The 25,871-nt window shown below is 38.4% G+C and overlaps 1 protein-coding gene across 3 annotated transcripts in view; it reads right to left on the minus strand.

Annotated features, from left to right (window-relative positions):
* Positions 1-25,871, minus strand: part of dennd1b (DENN/MADD domain containing 1B) — a 330,960-nt gene that overhangs the window by 138,803 nt on the left and 166,286 nt on the right. For all 3 annotated transcript variants that reach the window (XM_063063866.1, XM_063063865.1, XM_063063864.1), the window contains exon 6: positions 258-327. In XM_063063866.1, the coding sequence (XP_062919936.1) occupies positions 258-327 (70 nt within the window). The remainder of the gene's footprint in view (positions 1-257; positions 328-25,871) is intronic.

Consider the following 25,871-nt stretch of genomic DNA (forward strand, 5'->3'; position numbering starts at 1 on the left):
ATTGCAATTTAAATTGTTCATTGATGTTGGCAACTTTTGCCTGTTGGTTCAAGACACAATTCCAATTTTATTTTTACAGTCCAATCTGACATCAAGGTTACATTTTCCAGCTCCTAGAATGGTATAGAAATTGTTTTTCACACCTGAATTTGACAGTGGGATTATGGTAATAAATGGAAATAATTCTGTTTGTGTGTCATGTAATTTAACAAGTTAAATGAACCATGAAAAGTAAGAGGCACAAGCAAATAGTTTACCTGCTCTTTAACCAGAAGGTCTGCTAAGGTGTTCAGCAGCTTGTAGTAAACTTCAAACCAAGGCAAATAACTGCAAAAGATTACAAGATATTTACCAAGTCATAAATGCACAACTTAATTACTCATTGCTCTCACTTGAAATTATACCAATACAGAAGTTTCCCTCTAAGCCAGTTTTGAAAAGTAAAGCTTACACAAACATAAAAACTTTGTGAAAAGACAAGTATAGTATTACTTGTCAGGAAAAAGCATAATGCATGAAGATAGCTGATGTGGTGACTATTTTAGATTTTGCACTGTTTTTCCTTTGCTTTTGTCTGTTACTTAGACTTCTACATCAAGATAACACTGCTGATGGTTTTAAGAAACCTTTTCCACAATGACAAGCAACTGCTTAAATATCATTAATATAGTCATTTTGTTATCTTCAATATTAACAAAGTGCAAATTTTCCTGATGTATTAAAGGATAGAATAAAATGACCCACTTGATACATATATAATAGGTTGCAAATCATCAACTAGATGTATATTAAGTCAGTGTAAATTTAGTTGCAGAATTATTGGAAGATATATCTTCCAAATTAGATAATTAAAGTTATTTACTTAAAATACTCAATGATTAAAACTGAACCTTGGTACTTCCCACTTAAAACTACTTATTTCAGAACAGAAAGAATCACTTCTGTACCCACTTTCAAGTGAATTTACGTTTCCATAAATTGGTCTGTGTTTCAAATGGGAAAAAAATTGCGATATTGATTTTCTTCCCCTTCCCCCCCCACCAAAATTTTCCAGAGCAGTCCATTTCCTTTCTAAGTCTGACTCCAAACATAGCCATGAGCTTTCTGTGCACTTTACAATGTATTCCTTGTATGTCTGCTTCACCTCATGAACATTGCATCAACCAGAACCATGGACTGTTCTCTCCTTGTACTCTATTTATAAAGTCAGCCAGTACAAACCAAGTTCCTTTTCCAATTCATTATTCAGGTCACAAGCCCTACTGAGTGCATTGCCCTCATTTTTTTTCTCTCATGGCCACATCTCTCATTCCCATATCATACAACTTTACCATTATTCGCTTCTCTCTTCGGGGATACTTTCCAGAAAATATCTATAATTGTGAGATCAAGTTCCCCCTATTCAAGCAATAGTGCGAAGTTGAATCTGAAATTTAAGTTCCCACTACTGCTGTAGCTTGGAAGTTATGTATTCTAGTCCCACAATAAAGCCCAGAGAAGAACATTTAGGCTGGCGCTCGACTGAATCAATGTTGCACTCTTTGAGGTGCCATCTTTCTGATGAGCCATCAAACCGAAGCCCCATCTGTTCTTTTTATTTGAAAGCAAAGCACCCCAATGCACCATCTTTTATATTAAGTAAGATATCCTCAGATCCCTGGCCACTTTGCCATCCCTTAATTAACATCACTGTAAAAATAAATTTTATCATTATCATATTGCTGGTCATGGAAGCATTTCTGCACATGTTGTCTTAAATAACTGTTTGTCAGTTGTATTTCACTGGCTAGAGAGCACTTTGGAGCATCCAGAAAGGGACGCGAAAATCTCTCATTTATTTTATTCTCCTGCCAACATCCTTACTTTGCAGTTCTTTGGAATAAACTTAAGGCCGACTGAGGTGCCCATCATTGCCATCTTTAGAAGCAAAAACCCATACAGCTTCATCCTTTTTTCACTTATCTTCTCTCCAGCAAATTCCTTGAAAGCAAACTACAATCACCTTCTTTCAGCCAATCTTATTCAGTTCCCCTTGAACTCCACTGGCAAACTAATGAGTGTCCCTACCTCATCCCCCAAGGTCGCCTGTTTAGTTTCAAAAAGCTATAGTCAAATGCAGAATGTAGATGTCCTCTAAATTGTCAGAGCTTCTTACTCATCTTCCCAGAGTGACCCACCAACACTTTACATCTGTTCGCACAAAACAAACCTTTTCAGATCTGGGCTGTGTCTTATATGTGTGTAACCCCACGGAACACAGTTTCTTTGACTTACTACACTGTCATTTATCCCTGCAGAAATTCCTTGCAATACAAAATAAAACCAAGATGCAGTGCTACATCCCACCATTAACTTCTTTACTCGACTTAAACAAATGCCTGGCATTTCTAAGCCCTTCACATCACCAATTCGCCTTCACAAATAGGTCTGTGATTGTACACTCCTGTTTTAGTAAATCCTTCTGTCAGACGTATGCCAGTCCCATCCCGACAGACAACAATTACTGTAATACCACTTCTGATGTCCTGTCTTTTCCAGTTGCTCAAATTAGTAATGAAGACCATGAAATCTCCAAATTATCCTCAGACTCATTAGTTCATTAATGTCCTTCAGAGAAGGAAACCAGCCATTTTAGTCAGCCTGACTTACAACCGACTCCAATTCATGAGTCAGGAGCATTTATGGAGGGAAATAAACAGTTGAAACTGTGCTGATATTTCAGGTGGAAAAGCTTCACAGGATTGGAAAGGAAGAAAGCAGATGGCAGAATAAGAAGGCAGAGGGAGGAATACAAGCTAGCAGGAGAGGGTGAAGGTGGGTGGGTGGGGGAGAGGTTGATGTGAGAAGCTGTGAAGTAATAAGTGGAAGAGGTAAAGAGCTGAAGAAGAAAACCGATAGGAAAGGAGGTGGGGAAACAGAGGGAGGTCATGAGGGCAGGGGACGAGAACAGAATGGTTTCAGGGTCACCATAATGGGAGCGGAAAAAAGGGGGGAAGAGAAGGGTAAGGTTACCAATAGTCAGAGAAATCAATGTTCATGCCATTAGGTTGGAGACTATCTGGACAGAATACATGGTGATCTAAACTGCCCTAATTCTAGGGTTTGCTTGCATAATATTAACAAAAGCATAGTTTTGATTACTTGCAACTGTTTACCACATGAATAGTCTTTTAATTGATATGCTAAAGCACTCTGTGTTCAGCAAAGACGCTGTCCACAGAAGAACATTTATAGTTCATCACTTCTGAATTGAAGCTACTATTAATATCAATTATCAGTCGTAAGTGCAGGTTCTGGAGTACCACCAGTCTATTCTCATTGTTGTGGGAGGGACATGGGGGATATTTTGTGAGAAGTGAAGGGAATTCTGCTGTAATGCTGGGCAAGGAAAGGCTCCAGATGTGTTTCCCAGCTCCAGGCAAAGATCCTGCATCACTCTTTCCAACTAGCTCATTTCCCGCTGATACTTAAACCACATGCATCTGCTTATAAAGGGAGAGTGAGTAGGGGAGACCCACACCACCACAAGGACCCTGCGCTCAGCTGCAGCTGCGATGCTCTGTCAATCATTAGAGTTCATGATCTTCCTCAGGCAGTGCAAGGCTGGCACACAAAGCAGTGAGACTGAAGGATCTCAATTATATTCAACCCCTTCTAAATGCACAGGTAGCTCTTTAGAATTGTTAGGTTTGGGTTTAATGTCGGAAATTGAAGAGAACCATGGCACTTCCCTATGGGTTGGACTAAGAACGATGTCTGCAGCTTTTTGAGTGAAACAGTTGATTTACAAGTATCGGCTCACATTCCCACGTTTCACCACATGTGGAGATCAAGACAGGTTTGTCTCTGCGTTATCTTCCTCCTTCACACCAAGCCCTGAATTCATGTGGAATTGCCAGGGATTAATTAATATGTCAATCTGTACATGGTGTAAGAGGGCATCTTTCAGAAATGACTGCAATGAACCCTTCAGGCAAGCTGGAAGCTTCAAGACCGAAGACAGCACAGTTTTCAACACAATCAAAATACGAAAGATTTCTGCAACACACACTGTGTGTTTTGTGCTTCGACACAATATAAATTGCTGATGAAGGGTCTCTGCACAAAATGTTGGCTCTTTATTCATCTCCATAGATGCTGCCTGACCTGCTGGGTTCTTCCAGCACATTGTGTATGTTGCTCTGGATTTCCAGCATCTGTATAATCTCTTGTGTTTTTGACATAAGATTTCTGGTTATATTTTTAACAAACATTAGCTATTGCCTCCCTGTAGAATCCCAAACTCTGAACAGCAATCACATTATCAACCCACAAATATGTATCCTGCAAAAAATATATAACTTGGGTAATAATAAAAATGGAATTACAAATTTCTCCTGGTGGTTCAGTGGTTAGGTGAAACTACACACAAATGATTACAAATACTTCTAGTTCTTTAGGAACCCTGACATCTATGAACATTGATCATAGTTGGCTGCATGGCTACAAGAAGAACATTTGTTTCTCGCCCTAGGCATAGGAACCATGATGAAAGAATGTCTATTATTTAGTTTGAAGGTTAAATAAAATTCTACTCCTCAAAAATATGGTCTTAATTAACTAAGAAAAGAAAAACTTTGTATTTTCTATCATCTGAAAATGATATAAATGAAGGTCTACACCCCGGTAGATAATAGCATTTACTTTGGTTTGGCTGGCAAGGCAGCACAGATTTAATTACACCTGCATTTCACTGTACGCAGGAATACTGAGGACAGTTCTGAACACAATTAGAAATGCTTCATTAATAAGAACTGATTAACACTGTAACAAAAATTAAAGAATGATGAAAGTACAAGTTAAACATACCTTGCAGGCATCTGATGAATAGATTACATTTTATAGCATGGAATAAGTTTAATATTGCCATCTCGAATACTAATACATCATTAATGTTCTTCTCACAATATGTTCAAAATTCAATGTCAGGTATAAAATATTAGAAGCTGATATTTATAGCGGGCTTGATGCTCCAATATAATCAACAGACATTTTATTCAAGTTTGCTTTTTTAAAAAATGATAAAGAAATATATAAATGCTTCCTAGAGAGGCAATAAAGAATTGGACTTTAAAGGCACTTTTCATGCCATCAAGACATTCTCAGGTGATCTTGAATTATTAGAATATTTTGAAACACAGTCAACCATTGTAACATAGGAAACATGGCAGTCAATTTGTGCACTTCATCTATTATGTTGCCTGAGAGCGAAGTATTGGCCTGGACACCAGAACACAGCTCTTTTTAAATAGTACCTTGGGATATTTTGCTTCTGATTGAAATGGCAGCTGGCTTAACATCTCATGCGAGAGACTACCCCTCATAGTACAGTATGTCTGATAGCACAACACTCCTTCACTATTGCACAAAGATGAGGACTTGGATAGTCTTGACAAGATGCTGTTATGATAGTGATAAGTTATTGACTCACAGAGTACAAGATATCTGACAAATTATGAAAGAAACCTCACAAAAAGTATAATCTATATAATGGGTGATTTTTAATTTAGGATTGTATCAACAATGGCATGTTAATCTTTATTTAAAACATTTTATTATGATATTTGTCCTTTTGATTTCACACAGTTAGCAATTTTCAATCTCCAACAGTTACCCGAGTGCAACACATAGATAATGCACTGAAGAAATAAATATTATTTCTCTGTTATGTTCCGTCACCATGTACACAAGTGCAAAATAAAGCATTTTCAGATTCCATTTTCACTGCTAGATTAAACACGTTTCATGGTTTATAATGTTTTTTTAACCCTGATTCAAAGATGTTGTATAAACAATGTTTTGCATTTCAGTGTCATACTAAACTGTCAAAACTTATCTACCACTGTATTTATTCCTTAATTATGTTTTCTACTGTAAAAACAAGACCTAATGGTTATAAAATATTTGAAATTGGATAAAACTGTCAAATATAAACAGCATGACTTCTTTTTAAATAATCCTAAAGGATAGTATTTTGAGGAGGGCACTTCCACCCTGAAGTTAAATTTTGACAACTTCAAAAATTATGTTGACAGTGAAACACTTTACTTTTTAAACCAAGGTTCTTGAAACTCATTTTTAATCCTCATAGATTTCAACCACCTTTTCAGCAAGGTCAACCTATGCATTAAGCACTAAGTTGAGAAGTCAATTAAATACACAGTTCTACCATCAGTCACTTATCGCTGCAGAGGAGTCGCTTTGCAAACCATGCAGCAGCTTATCTCAAGGTGGAGGAGGATAATATGCAAGCAAGTAGTCTGTGTCTCCTTTTTCTTCCCTTGTAGCTACAGCTGCTTTTGACAAACGTGGTTAACGTGGAATGCATTCCTGACTCTGACTTAGTTTTTGATTCATAAATAAATCATTTCCATGGCGTGGTGGGAGAAGCAAGTTGTAGTTTTAACACAAGGGGCAGATCTAACTCCATCCTTCGATCACCAGTCGCCAGAGCTCTGAGCTCTGGATTCCCATGTTTCTTCTAGTGTGGCCCAAGTCAGTGCTGGACATTTCAGAGCATAGGGAAAAAGGGCCTCTGGCCCATACATGTCCATGCCAATAAGATACACGTTCAAATTAATCTATTTCTCAGCACGTGGCCCATATTTCTCTAAACCAGATGGTTCCCAGCCTGGGATCCACAGACTCCTCACTTAATGGTACTGGTCCATGGCATAAAAAAAGGCTGAGTTCATCTGCTTGTCATCCATGTACCTGGCCACATACTTCATAAATGTATTCAACGTATACTTCCTCTGGCAGCTGGTTCCATAACTGCTGCATCTTTCCCATAATAAGTGGCCAAATCCTTGAGCTCACCCTTACTCAAAGCTGCTACTGTCATTTGAGTATTTGTGCATGTTGTTTATTGAAGATGCACACAGGCTTAAGAGCAATTAAAAACACTGAAATTAATCTACGTAAAATTTTTAAAAGTTGCCATCCTTTCCAACAGCAGCTAAATCACAATAGTTGAGAGGGAAACCTACAGGATTTTCAATTGTCCTCCACAAAGTGTCCACTGGCATAGTGTCTTGTGGGTGTCCTGTCACTAGCATTCTGCTTTCCTAAAGGTAATACCACCATCTGTGATTTGGGAATAGCCCAGTTATGGGTACAATAGATCTGCAGATCTTCGAAGAAGTTGTACATATGTCTACATGAATACTTGGAGTATCATGTTCAGTTCTGGTTGCCTCAATTTAGGAAGGAAGTGGAAGCTTTATAGAGGATGCAGAGGAAGTTTACCAAGGTGCTGGATTAGAGAGAATGTTTTATGAAGAGAGGTTTAGCAGGCTTGAGCTTTTCTCTATGGAGTGAAGGAGAATGAGAGGTGATTTGATAGAAGTGTGTATGATAAGAAGTATAGACAGAGCGGACAGACAGCACCCTTTCCCCAAGGTCGAGCTGGTTAATACAGGAAGGCATGATTATAAGGTGATTGGAAGAAAGCACAGGGGTGATGTCTGTTGCGTATTTAATATTTCAATAATGTTTAAGTAATCTTGAATATAGATTGTTTGATTAAGCAATCTTGTTCATTTAAATAATTAATTACAAGTTACATGTAAAACACATTAATTGCCTTTGCATCACGCTACCACACATGATACACTTAAAGACAAGGCTAGGCCTGCCTTCCAGTCTCCCGTATGTTTTTTCTTGAAGACAAAATTGAGTTTTAAAAAAAAAGGCTGTAAATGGAAGAATTCAGGGTTTGTAAAGAATGAATAATTACCTGTCATATATATGTAATGCCCTGATTCATATTTTTACTGTTATGCTGCGTGTATTTCATTTAGCAGTTCTGTAAGAGCAGTCTGTTCTGCCGGCAGCCTGTTTAGGTTATTGTTGAAAATGAGGAATGTGGGCCATCCAATTAGGATGGTAGAATTAGGGGAAGGTTTTCTTGGTGAGGGACACTTAGGTTGGTCTTGGGGTTTTTTTTTGGTTTGGCGGGTGATGAAGAGAGAAGACGCTGGGGAGAACCGGTCATAGGATACGACCCTGTGGGAGACCCGTTTGTTCGAGATAGATTGCGAGCGACGTTCGGAAGCCGATGTGTACTTTCACGTAGCCCAAGGGCCCAGCGCAGGAGTGACAGAGAAGCTCGAGATGCACTCCAACCTGTGCACATTTAACTGTTTAATTAGAATGGGCCCTTTTCTTTTTGTTATTCTTTAGTTAAGTTAAGATTCATAAATATAATTCCTTTAATTGTATGCAGTGTGCTGTCTGTTATTTCATGGCACTAATTTGTAACGGGGTAGCAAATTACACAGCATCCACACAAACCAGAGTTTGGGGTGGGAGAGCCGTCTCAATCTCACGAGTTTGGCGGGAACGGAGAGTGTTTTCCCAAGACTTACACAGCCAAGGAAACCAGGGGGTTTCATACTTACGCAGCCAAGGAAACCTGGGAGTTCCATACTTACGCAGCCAAGGAAACCGGGGGGTTTCATATAAAAATACATTAATTGCCTATGTCATCATGCTACCATGTGATATGTGCACGCCTCACTTAAAGAAAAGATGAAGTTACACTCGTATTTTTGGCCTCTCATGTTTCCTTTGAATTAATTTATGTTTTGAAGTTCCAAAACATAACAATTTCAGAAGTAGGTGTTTTTTTTTACAACACAGAGTGGTAAGTGTGTGGAATGCACTGACAGCAGTGTTGATGGAGGTGGATACAATAGGGAGACTTAAGAGTCTCTTAGACAGGCACAGGGATGATAGAAAAATGGAGGGTTATGTGGGAGGGAAGTACTAGATTGATCTTGGAAAAGGTTAAAAGGTCAGCACGACACTGTAGGCTGAAAGGCCTGTACTGTGCAGTATTGTTCTATGTTCAATGTTCTAATAAATGACAAAGTCATGTGTTTAGAGTCTGAATACACACACCTCCCTAAAGCCTCAGATAAAATAATATCTCAGGTACTGTATATAATGATATCTTGATGTACAAAACAACAAACTGGCTGTACCTTTTTGCCAATAAAATGCATTGCATTAAGCGTAAACACTATTCCAAGACAATTTGCTTTAATCCATAGTACTGTAACCAATCCAAGATCCCGTGTCATGCCATGAGATTTTTTGTGCTACAAACAGTCGTGTAGCGAGGCTGCAGAAAGTCTTTGCTCTGAGCCTTATCTCCAAGCAACAAGGAATACATTCTACTCCTGGATGTCACACTCAAAAACAAGTGCAAATATATCCAATTACCTATCAAAGTTACAACTTTGTTGTTGCCATGGAGATTTTTTTTCTTCAATTCTTGCTTCACTGTGGTATCAGGGTACACAAGGTTTGCAGCTGTTTAGTTATTCTGAGGTACTGTATGTAACAACAATGTTTTAACTTTAAGTAAGGCAATCACTAGACAACAACTAAATCTTTGATAAAATAATGACTTTGATAGAGACTTAACAAAGACTGAATTTCATACATTCAAAAGCCTGTATTGGTGTGCAATTAAAAACCATTCTCAAACCATTTATTTCGGCGTGGCATAGTGGCAGAATTAGTGGGGTGCTGCCTCACAGCACCAGAAACCTGGGTTCAAATTTGATCTCTTGTACTTTGTGCACTGAGTTTTCGCATCTCCCTGTGGATGCATGTATTTCCAGTTTGCTCAGACATCCCAAGGTTGTGCAAACTAGCTGCTGTCAGTAGCCACCTGTACATTGGTGGGCAATAGAAACTGGTGAGATTTAATGGGAATGTGGGAAGAATAAAACTGGGATTAATAGAGGTTTAGTACAAATGGGTGTTTATGGTTGGTGTTGACACTACAGGCCAACCAGTCTGTACCCTGTTACATCTCTGACTTTAAATTATATTTTTCATGGGATTACATTGTAATAGATTCAATCAAAATCCAGTGTCAAGATATCCATTTTCTATTTACTCGACCATTTTTTATTACTTGTGCATTTAATTATGCTTCCCCTGCACATATCAATCGCCAATGCTGTTATTGTCTCTATTTAATATATTGTAAATCTAAATCCTGTATGCAGAGAACTACTTTTCAGCTTACCTCAATGAATGAAATTGTACAATTATACAATAAAGGAGCCCTGTGACATCCATTTGACAGAACTATCCTTCTCCTCGGCTCCTACTCTTGTAGGTCCACAAATATTCTGTCTTCAAGTATACGTCCAAGTATCTGAAGAAAGCTACCACTAAAACTGCTTTCAGCACTGTGGGCAGCAGGTTTAAGCCACAGTAATAAAAGAAATACTTGCTCATATTCCCGCTAGTTCTTTTTGCAATCGCCTCACACGTGCCTGTTCATTATTGGTTGCACTGGCCATTTCTCATTATTTGCATCATCAAACCGGCACATAATTTTGGACACTATTCTTTAATCTCCCCTTAACCTTTCCTGCTTTCAGAGCAAACCAATTGCACAAATCTTTTCACATAACTAAAGCCTTCACTCTGTCACTATTCTAATTAATCTCCGCTGCACTGTCTTTAAGGACTTGCCATTTTCCTAAAACGTAGTGCCCAGGATTAGATAGTACACCAGCTGACTCCTAGGCAGTGATTTATTAAGATGTAGTACCAGACCAGATTTTGCAGTTAGTCTAAAGTGAACAGGGCCACTGCTGACCTTTCAACGTGAAAAAAAATTTGCACATCTTTACTAGCCTCCCAGAGCCAACATAATGAAAACATGGGAGAGCTTTTCCTTCAGGAGGGCTGGCATGTCATTCTCTCCAGTGCGCCCACAAAGGGTATTTCCTATGAGTGGGTTTGGGATGAATGGGAACTTGTTTCACCCACAAAAATGAGGAAAAATCAGATAGAATTTGAGGTCACAATTCCAATCAAAGCAGGGATAACTTTATTCCAACTCTTCCTTTTAAACACATTAAAACTTCTTAAAATTTTCATACCTCTAACTTTGTAAACGTTAAAAAAACATTTTTTAAAAACTAAATTAACAAACCATCAATGAGTTTGTTTCTAAATATTCTCAGTGAGAATTTATTTTTTTAATCTAGTTTGCAACTCTTTAAATTGGCAAACGATTACCTGAACATCTCTCAGCTATTCTCTGCATTTCCTGAGACATGGTACCGAATTTTCTATCGAGATTTCAGAGCAGGTACAAGACAAACACATGTTCCCTCATTGGTTTTAAGCTCAACATGAAACTATGTAGTCTAAAATGGCATAATTTAACTGATAGAAATTTTGATATTTCCACTTTCAAAATAACATGCATACTGCTATAGGTGACATTTTTGAGGAGCAACATTGGTGAACATAGCTAGTATGGATGTTGTTAAACCTGAAATACTTGGACTTACTTCTTTGTCTTAGATCTCTGCTACTTCCTTTACAAAGCACAGGATCACATATTCATCACAATCAATTCTATCATCAACTTCCATACGGTTATGGCTATTGTCCACCTTAAAATAACTAGAGAAACAAGGGAACACCATGAAGGACAGTGAAAAGAAAGGTCCATCAAGCTATCAAATCAATTATTCTTTGCTGATCGATTCACTATATTGTACTTCAGTTCAGGTTCAAATTCTGAATTTTAATCTCTAAAGTAAGCAGTTAATTTGAATCAAACAGAAACAAAATATATAAAATACTCATCATCAACCAACTAATTATACCAATTCTACATTAATTCGAATACAACACCAACATACTCTAGTTTTGGAAACAAATACTCTTGGGATAATGTCAAATTTCATACTTCATGTCACTGAATTTGACGGTATTTTTCTTCAATCAAATACAAGATTTGGCAGCTTCAATTTGTTTTTTTTAAATAAAGAATACATTTTTAAAACTGCGCTGAAAAACACTAATAATAGTCTTAAGAAAGTCCAATTTAAGAACCATAAATATCCAGCATAAATCAACTATTATTTTCAGTTCCTCTATGTTCCCAGAAGGCAACTTCGAAAATTGTTTTCTGACTGCAAAAAGACTCTGTTACAAAACGCTGATGATTCAGTGCCACGTTCACAAGTCCATGTGAGGTGAATTATTTTTAAGCAAACAACCAACTGAAGCAACATCTTCATGACTGAATAACATTTGTGAAAACAAGCATCCAGAAGGGGCAAACTGATATTTGCAAATTCCTTGATGTGTTATATGACTATTCACTGATATTTACATAAACCTTTGGAGCCTAGTTAAATAATCTGCATATGGAACATGCTGTGTGAATGTAAGCATTGAAGAAAACTAATGTTAAACTTCCTGTACTATGAACAGAAAACTTCACATCCCAATTCACAAGGAATGGATAGCATAATTCATTATTTCCGTCTTATGACAGGAATTTAAACCTTGATCACAATTTGTTCATTTGTCTTGTCTTCTATTGTACACATTTCTGCTTTGATGTTTTGCACTTTGGTCTTGATCCTTGAACTTGGTTTCTCAAATTAATGAGAGATATAAAGGACCCTCCTAATTTTCTTGTTACTAAAGGCTATACAGAACAGATGGAAATGGATCAGCAGATACCCACTTAGATTTGTTTGAGAAAGGCATCAGATTTAGCTGGAATGTTTCCAAAATTTGCCATTTACACTTAAGCAAGAATTGAAATTAAATTCATATTGTTAAAATTAAGGACTAAATCTGATAATAAACTCATTCAGAAACAAAATAGTTGCTTGAATTCTCAACGGAAATAAAGCTTATGTTAAATCTTTGTTCACAATGAGTAACATAATTAGTTTTATTATAAAGGATATCCTTAAATTTCACTAATCTAGAGCAAAGTATAAAACTGAATCCTTCATCTAAACTGTTTACATTATTCTCCAAGGTGGTGATTTAATAAATATTGTCAGATAAACCAGTTTTTGAGTACATTCCCATTAATGATAGAGATCCCATCATTTAGGACAAAGTCAAAGGGTATATGGGAATACTACCATTTTCCCTTTGTTCTTACATTATTCTGACATGGAAGTACACCTTCATTCCTTTAATATCACTGTGTGAAAAAAGCCAACACTGCATTGACTTCATCAGCTGAGTAAGGTGGCTCAACACTGCTGATTATAGCGAGCAGCCATAACAGAGTGGATGTGGATGGGATGTTTCGCAGATCATGGATTCATTACAACAAGGGTTACGGACAAGAAGGAGTTGCCCATTTAAGACAAAGGTGGGCCAAATCTAATCCTAAGGGTCATATGCCTTTGGAACTTAAGCTCAATGGGCAGGGGATGCAGAATCTTTAATGTTTGAGGAAGAAACAGATCAATGCTTGATAGGGAAAGTAGAGAAAGGTTACCCAGAACGGACAGCAATGTGGAGTTGAGGTTGCAATCAGTTCAGTCATGATCACACTAAATGGCGGAGCAAGCTAGAAGGCCTATTCACGCCTCTAACTTCTACGTTCATTTCACTTTTTTAATTACTATATCAGTTTTAGAAACTGTGCAGCCTTTCAGCTATTGTAGGACAAGATACTGATGATCTGTGGTCAGCTGAAAACAAAGAAAATTGCACTGGAGAATGCCAAGACCATGTAAAGAACAAATTAAGCCATTTACATGCCGTTTGTGTTTCAAATGTACATATATTCCTATGTACATGACTTCAATTTACACAAATTCATTCCTCCCATTACATATTCAGAATTTACTGCAACAACCAATATACTTACTTAACTTTCCTAAGGTAACCCAATTCTCTAAATACAGTGGTCTTTTAGGACTTGACTAAATGTCAGCATCATTAATGCACTTAATCTCTCATTGGAGACTAACAAGCAAAACAAAGTAAAACAGAGGAAAGCTACAGGCCCCCAAAAAGCTCCATTTCAATAACAAAACTGTGCAACTTTTCCCGAAACAGAAACAGAATCGGAAGACTAAGCAATCACACAACCTGTGCTTAAAAGTAAGTACATTGACAGTATCGCCACATTAAATAATTCAACATAATTCTTTTCCGTTACCTAACATACCTTCTTCAGCAAGAGACTGCCAAAATAAAGGTAATTGTTTGAGTCTGGTAAACTGATCACCTACAGAGCTGCAGATTTAACAGGCAGTCTGGCTGGTGGAACTACTACAGGGCCAAAATCATCATCTGGAGTTAAGGTATAGATCTTCCTAAACTAAAAATCTAAATGAACAATGAAGTAATCCCAAGGGTCTGAATAAACAACTCTTGTCTCAATATTCCTTTTTGGACAAACTTTTTCCAAAAATAAATTGGAAAACAAAATGGGTGCCTCAGGTCAATGAGATTTTTATAATACTGTAGTTCCAAAACAAATAAAAAGATTTATTGTCAGCAATAATGATTGTTTCACTTCAGATAAAAGAAAGGAATGTAAAGAATTGCCCCAAGAGAAAATTCGGAATGTGTGAACTTAACATTGGAGGAGAAGGCAATATTACAATGTATGGCCCAAATAAGGCCTTTTGCACAAAAGTAGAATATAGAGAACAAAATAGTGAACTATATTTAACATGGGGAGCATAACACAATATCCATTATTGGAATCAAGTTTAGCATCACTAGCATATGTTGTGAAATTTGTTGTCTTTGCAGTAGCAGTACAATGCAATACATAGTATTACAAAAAATTGACTTACAGTAAATATATATATATACATATAAATGCACATATATATTATATACACACACATACATATGCACACGCACACACGTATGTATATTAGTTAAATTAAGTGGTGCAAAAAGAGAAAAGGAAGTATTGAAATAGTGTTCATAGGTTCAATGTCCATTCAGAAATCTGATGGTGGAGTGGAAGAAGCTGTTGCTGAATCATTGAGTGTTGGCTTCAGGTTCCTGTACCTCCTTCCTGATGGTAACAATGAGAACAACACACGACCTGGGTGATGGGGTCCTTAATGATGGACGCCATTGTTTTAAGACATCGCTTCTTGAAGATGTCCTAGGTTAGTGCCCATAATGGAACTGACTTAGTTTACAATGTACTGAAGCTCATTTCAATCCTGTGGAGTAGCCTCTCTGTACCAGACATTGTTGCAGCCAGTTAGAATGCCCTCCACAGTGCATCTGTAGAAATCTGCCAAATCTCCTTAATGAAATATGGCCACTGTCATGGCGTCTTTGTAGCTGCATCGGTATGTTGGGTCCAGGTTAGATCTCAGAAATATTGACACCCAGGAGCTTGAAACTGCTCACTCTCTCCACTTCTGATCCCTCTATGAGGACTGGTGTGTGTTTCCTTGTCTTACTCTTTCTGAAGTTCATAATCAGTTCTTTGGTCTTACTGACACTGAGTGCGAAGTTGTTTCTGCGACATCACTCCACTAACTAGTATATCTCACTCCTGTACACCCTCTCATCACCATCTGAAATTCTGCCAATAATACATGTATCATCAGTAAATTTATAGATGGCATTTGAGCTGTGCCTGGACACACAGTCATGGGTGTAGAGCAGTGGGCTAAGCACACATCACTGAGGCGTGCCAATGTCGATTGTCAGCAAGATGGAGATGTTATTTCCAATTCTTACAGATTGTGGTCTTCTGGTTAGGAAGTCGAGGATCCAGTTGCAGAGAGAGGTTCTAAGGTTCTGGAACTTTTCAATCAGAACTGTAGGAATGATTGTGTTAAACACTAAGCAATAGTCAATAAACAGCATCCTGACATAGATATTGTGACATGGCTGCAAGATACTTAGAATGGAATATGAAAGGTTACAAGATTTATAAAATGGTAAATATATTTATTTACTTAACGATAAAGCTCCTAGTAGGCCCTTCCAGTCCTTTGACCCAGCAACCCTGACAAATCCAATTAACTATAATGTAATCCTGACTTATGGACCATTTCTCCATCAATAGAAAAAGAGACTAGAAACAGCTGAATTATGGTTCTACAGGAGAGTATTAAAAATATCATGGACCACACACACATCAAATGAAGAAATTCTCAGAGAGAGCTCAAGCAGTTCGATCACTCATACCAACAACAAGAGAAAAACAACTCAGATTCCTAGGACACATCATGCAGAAAGATGAACTAGAAAAACTCATATTCACTGGAAAGATTGAGGGGAGTAAACCTAGAGGAAGACCTCGGCTTTTGTACATCAAAAGCATAGCCAGGTGGCTACACATTGAGGAAATGGAAGTCATCCAAAAAACAAAGGATAGATCTATATGGAAAACCATGGTCACCAAAGTCCGCATCGGATATGGTACCTAGACAGACAGACAGTAATCACAGGCCAATTTACAATAACCAGCTTAGGAAAGTTAATGGCACCTAACAGCGACTCCTTTGCTTGCATCTTCAGAAACAGCTATTTCCATCTTTAATACCTTTAGATTTTCCTTTTTAGGATTCTTTTGAAGACCCAGACCTGGAGTTACACGTTGACCACCGTTCTTTGCGGGAATGGGACCCGCTCTCAAGGTTTCACAATCTGGCCGTTGTTCGGCATGCCAAGGGCTTGGCCTAACAGCTCTGCTTGCCTTCAGAGGACCAAATTTTCATGGCTCTGGTGGGGGGGAATCAAAAGTCGGTGTCCGAGCAGAAGACCGGTGTGTCGTGGGAGATGGAAGATCTAAGGCTGTGCTGTGTGCCCAGAGACCCGAGATGTTTGAGCACAGAGCTTGGAAAAAGCAATGCAACTGACTTTTACCATCATAAACCAGTGAGTTGTTTGTTATGTCTCCCCTCTTGCTATAAAAAACAGAGACAGCTCTTTCTCCCTTATTGGGGAGAGAGAGAGCCTGTGGTATGTCGAATGCCGGGTGAACAATGTAGCCTTTGGGTTAACTGTAAGTCTGTGTCTTTTCTATTGCTTTGCTCACGCTTGAGTGCTTGGTGGTGGGTACTGCCGCTTTTATTTTGCCGTGGGCAGAAGGGGATTGTTGCTTGCTGCCGCTTATGCGTGGGAGGGAGGGGAGCTGTGGGTGGGGGGGACTTTGGCGTTCTAACATTTAACTGTTGTTCACCCTTTGGGGGCACTCCTCTGTTTTCATGGATGGTTGCGAAGAAAAAGCATTTCAAGATGTATATTGTATACATTTCTCTGACTTTAAATGTACCTTTGAAACCTTTGAAACAAATTAACCTGTATGTCTTTGGACCGTAGGAGGAAACCAGAGCACCTGGGGAAAAGTCATATTCTGTGCGGAGAACGTACAGACTCCTTGCCAAGGGTGCCAGAATTGAACTCCGAACTCTAGAACACCCTTTGCTGTAGTAACATCACACTAACCGCTATACTACTGTGGCACCCAAGTAGATGAGGTGAAATAATTCTGATGACTGAAGCACAAATCACTGTAATGATAAAAAGATCTAACAGAAGGTAAACTGACAACAAATGTCTATAAACTAGAATTAAGAGATGTAATAAGACTTAATTCTGCTGTGTATTTTTGTTTTACACATAAGTTAGAAGATGGCGAAATTGTGTAATGCAATAATGAAGAGACTGGTCAGCTTTTAAATGGGTTGAGGAAGCAGGTGAGTTCACTTTAGAATGGTAGAGAAATTTTTGCCTGTATTTGGGATGGTTTTCTTCAACAATATGAACCAGAACCAACAATGGGACAAATTGCATTATATTCTGTTCATAGTGCATGAGCACTTAGTTGATAATTTGTTGTTGTTCAGTTGTTAAGTCGAGTCTGACTCTTCGTGACCTCATGGACACCTGCACACCAAGTCTTCCTGTTGGAAACTGCCTAAGATCCCCCAAGGTCATACGCATTGTCTGAGTAATATTATCTATCCATTGTAGCCTCTGTTATCCTCTCCTTCTTTTACCTTCTTTTTACCTAACATGAGAGTCTTCTCCAAGATATCCTGACTTTTCATGATGTGGCCAAAATATATAAGCCTTTGTCTCATAATCAAGCCTCGCAGTGAGCAGTCCACTGTATTTCTTCAAGTGTAGACTTGTTGGATCTTTCTGTTGCCCAACGAACTCGAACACTTTCCTCCAGCATCCATGTTCAAAGGCATCGATTCTTTTGTATTCAGCCTTACCAACAGTCCAGCTCTCATAGCCATACATCACAACTGGAAATACCGTAGACTTGACTATACAGATCTTCGTAGACAATCTTATGTCTCTGCTCTTCAGTATTTTATCTAAATTTGCCATTCCTGCCCTCCCCAGAAGTAAGTGTCATTTAATTTTGAGACTGCAGTTACCATCTACAGAAATCTTTGAACCGCGGAAGACAAAATCCTTCACTGCTTCCATTTCCTTTCCATTTATTACCATTGGGTTAATAGGACATAATATTGAGCAACAGGCCAGCTTTTGAACCTTTTTCTTTCACTTTGATTAGAAGTTTCCTCAGATCTTCCTTACTTACAGCCATTAGAGTAGTACCATCTGCATATCTGAGGTTGTTAATATTTCGTCCGGCAACTTGATTCCAACATTTGAGTTCTCTAGACCAGCATTCCTCATGATGTGTTCAGCATATAGATTAATTAAGTAGGGTGACAGTATTCAGCCTTGTTGTATTCCTTTCTCAATCTTGAATCAGTCTGTTGTTCTGTGTTCAGTTCTGACTGTTGCTTCTAGATCTTCATACGAGTTTCTCATAAGGCAGGTCAGAAGTCCAGGTATCCCCATTTCTTTAAGGATTTGCCGTAGTTTATTATGGTCCACACAGTTGAAGGCTTTAGAGTAGTCAACAAAACATAGATAAATACTTTTCTGGAATTCTCTTGATTTCTCCATTGTCCAGCGTAGGTTAGCAATTTGATCTCTGGTGCCCCTGCCTTTTCTAAAACCAGCTTGTACATCTGGCTGTTCTCATTCTGTATATTACTGGAGCCTTGCTTACATGATCTTTAGCATTACCTTGCTAGCATGTGAAATTAGTGAAATTGTTCAGTAATTTGAACATTCCTTAACATTTCCCTTCTTGGGAATTGGGTTATAAACTGATCTTTCCAGGTCTAAAGGACATTGTTGGGTTTTCCAGATCTGCTGGCAAATTGCATGCAACACTTTTACAGCATCACCTTTTAAAATTTTAAACAACTCAACTGGAATCCTGCCACATCCTGCAGCCTTATTGTTGGCAAAGTTTTCTATCAGCCATTCAACTTCAGCTTCCAGAATGTCCAGCTCCAGATCGATGAGGGAGTTATTCCAGGTGTCTTCGCTGTTGGGATCTTTCCTGTACAATTTTTCTGTGTATTCCTGCCATCTCTTTTTGATGTCTTCTGTTTCTGTAAGGTCCTTCCCTTCTTTGTCCTTTACTATACTCATTTTTGTATGAAATGTTCCTTTGATTTCTCTAATCTTCCTGAATAGATTTTTCCAATTCTGTTGGCTTCTCTAGCTTCTTTGCATCGCTCCTTTAAGTAGGTTTCCTCACCTTTCCTTGCTATCTTCTTGAACTTGGCGTTCAGTTGAAAGTATTTGTTCTAATCTCTATCGGCCTTCACTGCTCAGCTACTTACTTGATCATACTTACTTTAAAAGGTGAAGTACAGAAGTTTAAGGATTCTATATTTAAGTAAGACTGACTTCAACAAGATAAGACAGGAACCTTCCACAGAAAAATGTCCAAATCCAAGTAAAATGGCAGAAGAAGAGTTGGAGAACGTAGACAAACAAAGTTAAAGCCCAGCTTGTACCCCAAAATAGCCAAGACATAACTTGCTAAAAGAAAATGTGTAATCACGGACAATGAAACAGTGACTGAAAAGTAAAACATAAAAGTTAAGAAAGCATCCTGCACTGACCTATGAGCTGGCACAGAGGCAAAGGATAACATTTCAAAACAGATACAAAAGAGCAGTAACTGGAACACACAAAAAAACTTGCCTGTGATATCAAAATAAATGCAGATTCTTTTTTGATTTATTCATTGAGAAACAGTTTGCTCGGTTATGATGTTTGCTCCTTCAAACTTAAAGTGGTGAAAGTGCAAATATAAATTTTTAAAAAAAGGAGATGCTGAATAAATATTTAGGTGAACATTTACTAGGCCACATAACCTGTGGAAACCAGTATCAAGTAACTGACAGACACTTTCCAAAATTAATGTCAGTAAATTAAAAGGAGAAAACAATGACAACTCTCCCCAAACTAGAATCCTTCTGCTTTTAAGTTTTATAAGTAGTGAGAAACATATTAATCTTCCAAGCACCTTCTTAAATTTACCAAATTTTTGCACTTCGATTCAAGCAATTTGAGGAGACAGTGAAGGTGAGAGTTCAGGAAGGGGGAAAATAGGAAGGTAGTCAGAAACAAAGAATTATTGACCAGTTTATTGACATTTATTGACAGGAAATTGCAGAGCAGGTAACAGGAAATACCAAGTGAAGTCCTTGAAAATTTCCCATAGAAACCTAGCAAGGATTTGTCAAGAGCATATAATATCTGAAAACTGAAATTATTTTTGAAGAGATGCAATATTAGTGATTGGGTTTCTCTGAATACTACTTGTGTGGACTTTCCACACACATTCATCTGTAGTCCTGTTTACAAATTGTTAGGCAAACTTGAAGCTCACTGAACTGAGGGCAAGTTACTTGAATGGCTTGGAAATTTCGCTGAGTAGCAGGAGGCAGAAAGCATAAATAATTTTCAAGTACTCAAATCAGCAGGACATAATCTGTGGTACTCCACAGACATCTGTATTGGGCAAAGTACGTAACTATTTACCACACTTGTAAACAAATAGGATGAGCAGAGATTAACAGAAAGATTACAGAAGTGAATGAACCTCTTTAGCCGCTGTGACTTTGTTATCTGTGTGAAAGAACAGCTCATCCCAATCACTAAACAGCCTCCTCATAAATATACATTTTCATTTCAGATACTTATCCAGTCCCATTTAAGCAACAGAACTGAGTCTGCCTCCTTGTTCCTCTTCCACTATAATGAAATGGAAAGCCATGAATCTAAGTTTGCCAGTGACATGAAGATGGTCCAAGAAAGGCAACAGATTTGGCTGTGTAGATGGAACATCAGATTGTAGACAATAAGATCATAAGATATAGGAGCAGAAGTAGGCCATTCAGCCCATCAAGTCTGCTCTGCCATTCAATCATGAGCTGATCCAATTCTTCCAGTCATCCCCACTCCCCTGCCTTCACCCCATAACCTTTGATGCCCTAGCTAATCAAGAACCTATCTATCTCTGCTTTCAATACACTCAATGACTTGGCCTCTACAGCTGCTCGTGGCAACAAATTCCAGAGATTTGCCACCCTCTGACTAAAGTAACTTCTCCACATCGCAGTTCGAAAAGGATGTCCTTCAATTCTGAAGCTGTGCCCTCTTGCCTTAAGAATCCCCTACCATGGGAAGTAACTTGTAACGCAAATTGTAATGCAAAACAATAAATTCATGATGGGAAAGGCAATGGAAAATGAACCACGATGCAGTTAACTGTGATGTATTTAAATCTGAACTTAAAAAATCAAATAGTAGTTGCCAATAGAACACCAAAATGAATGAAAACGATATAATAGTCAAATGAAAAAAAAAGTCATTGGGATGCCACCCATTATAACCAGAGAATGCAAATAAATGGGAGAAATTACCTTACAGCTGCAAAAAGCATCATTCATGGTTTTAAATATGCATTTCTGAGCTTCACATTTTAGAAAGAATATGCGGGAGTACATAATAGACAGCTGGATTCTTCCAGATAAATCATGAGTACCTACTACCAAAATTTGAGTAGAATTCTCTTAGACTTTAACACCTAAGATGCAAAATTGATTAAGATACAGTAGGTAAAAAGAATCAATTTCTGCTGGAATATGAAGATAAAATTGATGGAAATATTCAGAAGGTTAGGAAGCACCTCTGGAGAGGAAAGCAGAGTGCAAATTTTGTGCCAGTGTCCAAGCAATTCTGATGAGAGGCCACCATTCTGAAACAGATTTCCAGAATTCTTTGTTTCCACTTCAGCTTTCTAACAGTTATACAGTTCTGCTTAGGGATGAAAATTCAACAGAGTTGACTAGATTTTCTAGCACAAGGAGGCATGGTCTGAAAATTAGGGGATAAGTCAAAGCAGGAAGAACAGAGAGAGGTTGTCGCTTGCAACTTCCTTACATGTCACTTGATGTTGGGAAAATTAATTTTAAATCTGAAGTTGAAAGACTTTTGCTAAATATTAGTCACAAATAAGTCTTTTTCTGGGTGGCAAAATATAATAAATTTCACAGGGACTGGTAGTGGGCCCTCAGCATTTTAGGGTTTATACAAAGGTTTTCGATGAAGGGAGAAAATCATAATTTACTGATGAACCAAAGCTAGTGGAAAATAAGTCGTGAAGAGGACATATGGTATATCCATTTGTAACCTGTTAAGTGAGTGAGCAAAGCTGAAGAATATCAGAATCAGGATTAATATCACCGGCATATGTTGTGAAATTTGTTAACTCAGCAGCAGCCGTACAATGCACTACATGATAATATAGGAAAAAAGTACATCAATTACAGTAAGTATATATATGTGTCGCTCCTTGAAGATGTCTTTGATACTATGGAGGCTAGTACCCAAGATGGAGCTGACTGATTTCACAACTTTCTGTAGGTTCTTTCAATCCTGTGATGCAGCCTGTCAGAATGCTCTCCATAGTACATCTGTAGAAGTTTTCAAGTGCTTTAGGTGACAAACCAAATCTCCTCAACTCCTAATGAAATACAGTATAGCCATTGCCTTGCCTTATTTATAGCTGCATCGATATGTTGGGACCTGGTTAGATCAAAGAATTTGAAGTTGCCTACTTTCTCCACTTCTAATCCCTCTATGAGGATTTATTTGTGGTCCCTCATCCTGCTCTTTCTGAAGCCCATAATCAGCTCTTTGGTCTTACTGACATCATTGAATGCAAGATTGCTGCTGTGACACCACTCAACTAGTTGCTATATCTCGCTCCTGTACGCCCTCTGGCCTCCATCTGAGATTCAGCCAACAATGGTTCCATCATCAGCAAATTTATAGATGGCATTTGAGCTATGCCTAGCCACACAGTCATGTATATAGAGAGAGTAGAGCAGTGGGCTAAGCACACACTCCTGAGGTACACCAGTGTTGATGATCAACGAGGAGGAGGTGCTATTACCAATCCGCAGATTGTGGTTTTCTGGTTAGGAAGTTGAGGATCCAATTGCAGAGGGAGGTATGGAGTAGGATATGAGAGAATTGTCTGCTTTTGTAGGAAATATACAATGAAACATTATCTACAAGTTGAGGGACTGAGAAGATTTGAGAAGTAGAGGGATTAGAGTTTCCAGTGTATTATTAATAGATGGATAGTATGCGAAACAGCAAATAATCAGAAAGGCTTACAGAAGTTATTGTTTATTGCTCTTCCTCCTGCCATCTGATTTCTGAATGGACATTGAACCCATTAACACTATCTCACTACTTTTTTTTAATTTTCATTTTTGCACTACTCAGTTAACTATTGTATATATAATAGTCACAAAGACAAAACATTTCACAACATATGCAGTGATATTAAACCTGATTCTGTTTCTGATTCTGAATACAAAGGGAGGGAGGTGATTATTCATTTATATATGAGATGACATCTGGAGTACATTACATTTCCTTATATAAGAAAAGATGGCAGTGCGATCTAAGAATGCAGAGAAGTTTTTGCTAGATTAAGACCAGGAATGTGTGGATCGTCACAAGGGGAAAAATTGGCAGAGTTAGATTTGTATTTTTTAAATATTTAAACATAAGAGAGAAGCTAGCCAAAGTTGATTCGCATGAGCGAGGAGCTGGCTAAAGTTGATTGGAAGGGGACGCTAGCTGGGATGACAGTAAAACAGCAATGGCTGGGGCTTATGGGGGCAATTCAGAAGGTGCAGGATAGATACACCCCAAAGATGAAGAAGTATCCTAAAGGGAGGATGAGGCAACCGTGGCTGACAAGGGAAGTCAAAGACAGCATAAAAGCAAAAGAGAGGGCATATAATATAGCAAAAATTAGTGGGATGTTAGAGGATTTGGTAGTTGGATAAAAGAACAACAGAAGGCAACCAAAGAAGCCATAAGGAGAAAACTATGAAGGGAAGCCAGCCAAAAATATAAACGAGGGTACCAAAAATCTTTTCAGATATACAAAGAGTAAAAGAGATACAAGAGTAGTATTGGACTACTGGAAAATGATGCTGGAGAGGTAGTAATGGGGGACAAAGAAATGGCAGATGAACTTAATATGCATCTTGCATCAGTCTTCATTGTGGAAGACATGAGTAGTATGCCAGAAAATTGAGAGTGTCAGGAGGCAGACATGAGTGTAGTTACTATCACTAAGGAAATGGTGCTTGGGAAGACAAAAGGTCTGAAAGTAGATAATTCACCTGGACCAAATGAACTACACCCTAGGGTCTGTAAAGGTAGGTGAAGACATTGTGGAAGCATTAGTAATGATCTTTCAAGAATTGAGAGACTCTGGCATGGTTTTGGAGGACAGGAAAACTGTAAATGTCACTCCACTTTTTAAGAAAGGAGGGGCACAGAATAAAGGAAATTATAGGTCAGTTAGCTGGACTTCAGTGGTTTGAAAGATGTTGGAATCCATTAATAAGGATGAGGTTTTGGATACTTGGAGGCAGGTGATAAAAAGTAGGTCCAAGTCAACATGGATTCCTAAAGGGGAAACCTTGCCTGACAAATCTGTTGGAATTCTTTGAGAAAACAGACAAGATAGACAAAGGAGAGTCAGTGGATTTCTTTATTTGGATTTTTTAAGAAGGCTTTTGACAAGGTGCTACACATGAGGCTGCTTAACAAGATAAGAGTGTGTGGCATAACAGGTTAAGATTCTAGCATGGATAGAAGGTTGGCTGACTGGCAGGAGGGAAAGAGTGGAGAAAAAGGTGGCTTATTCTGGTTGGCTGCTGGTGACTAGTGGTGTTCTGTAGCAGTCGATATTGGGACTGCTTTTTTCACGTTATATCGTATGTCAATGATTTGTATGACAGAATTGACAGCTTTGTGACCAAGTTTGCAAATGATACCAAAATAGGTGGAGGGTCAGGGAATGTTGAGGAAGAAGACAGTCTGCAGCAGAATGACTTAGACAGATTGGGAGAATGGGTAAAGTAGTAGCAGATTGAATATAGTGCAGGAAGGTGAAGGAATAAAGGCAGAAATAGACTTGGGAGTCCTTGTGCAGGAATCCCTAAAGGTTAACTTACAGGTTATAAATAAGGCAAATAACATGCATTCATTTCAAAAGGAAAGATGTAATGCTGAGACCTTATAAGGAGTGGTCAGACCACACTTGTAATATTGTGAGCAGTTTTGTGCTCATTATCTAAGAAATGATGCGCTGACATTGGAGAGGGTCCAGAGGTGGCTCACAAGAATGATTCCTGGACCAAAAGGGTTAACGTACAAGGAGCGTTTGATGGCGCTGGGTTTGTACTTGCTGGAGTATGGAACAATGAGGGGAATCTCATTGGAACCTAGCAAATGTTGAAAGGCCTAGATGGAATGGATCTGGAGAAGATGTTTAATATAATGGGTGAGCTTAGGTCCTGAGGATACAGCCTCAGGATAGGGGACATCCATTTAGATAGAGAGGAATTTATTTGGCCAGATGGTAGTCAAGCTGTCGAATTCATTGCAACTGATAGCTGTGGCAGCCAAATCATTGAGGTTAATAGGTTCTTGATTCATCAGGGAATCAAAGGTTATGGGGAGAAGGCAGAAGAATGGGGTTGAGAGGTAATAAATCAGCCATAATGGTATAACAGAGCAGACTCGATGGGCTGAATGGCCTAATTCTTCTCCTATATATTGAGGTCTTATAAGATCCTAAAGGATCCCATCAGGGTGGTTGTGGA

Source organism: Mobula hypostoma, chromosome 12 (genome assembly GCF_963921235.1).
Source record: "Mobula hypostoma chromosome 12, sMobHyp1.1, whole genome shotgun sequence".
In the NCBI taxonomy this organism is placed as follows: domain Eukaryota; kingdom Metazoa; phylum Chordata; class Chondrichthyes; order Myliobatiformes; family Myliobatidae; genus Mobula; species Mobula hypostoma.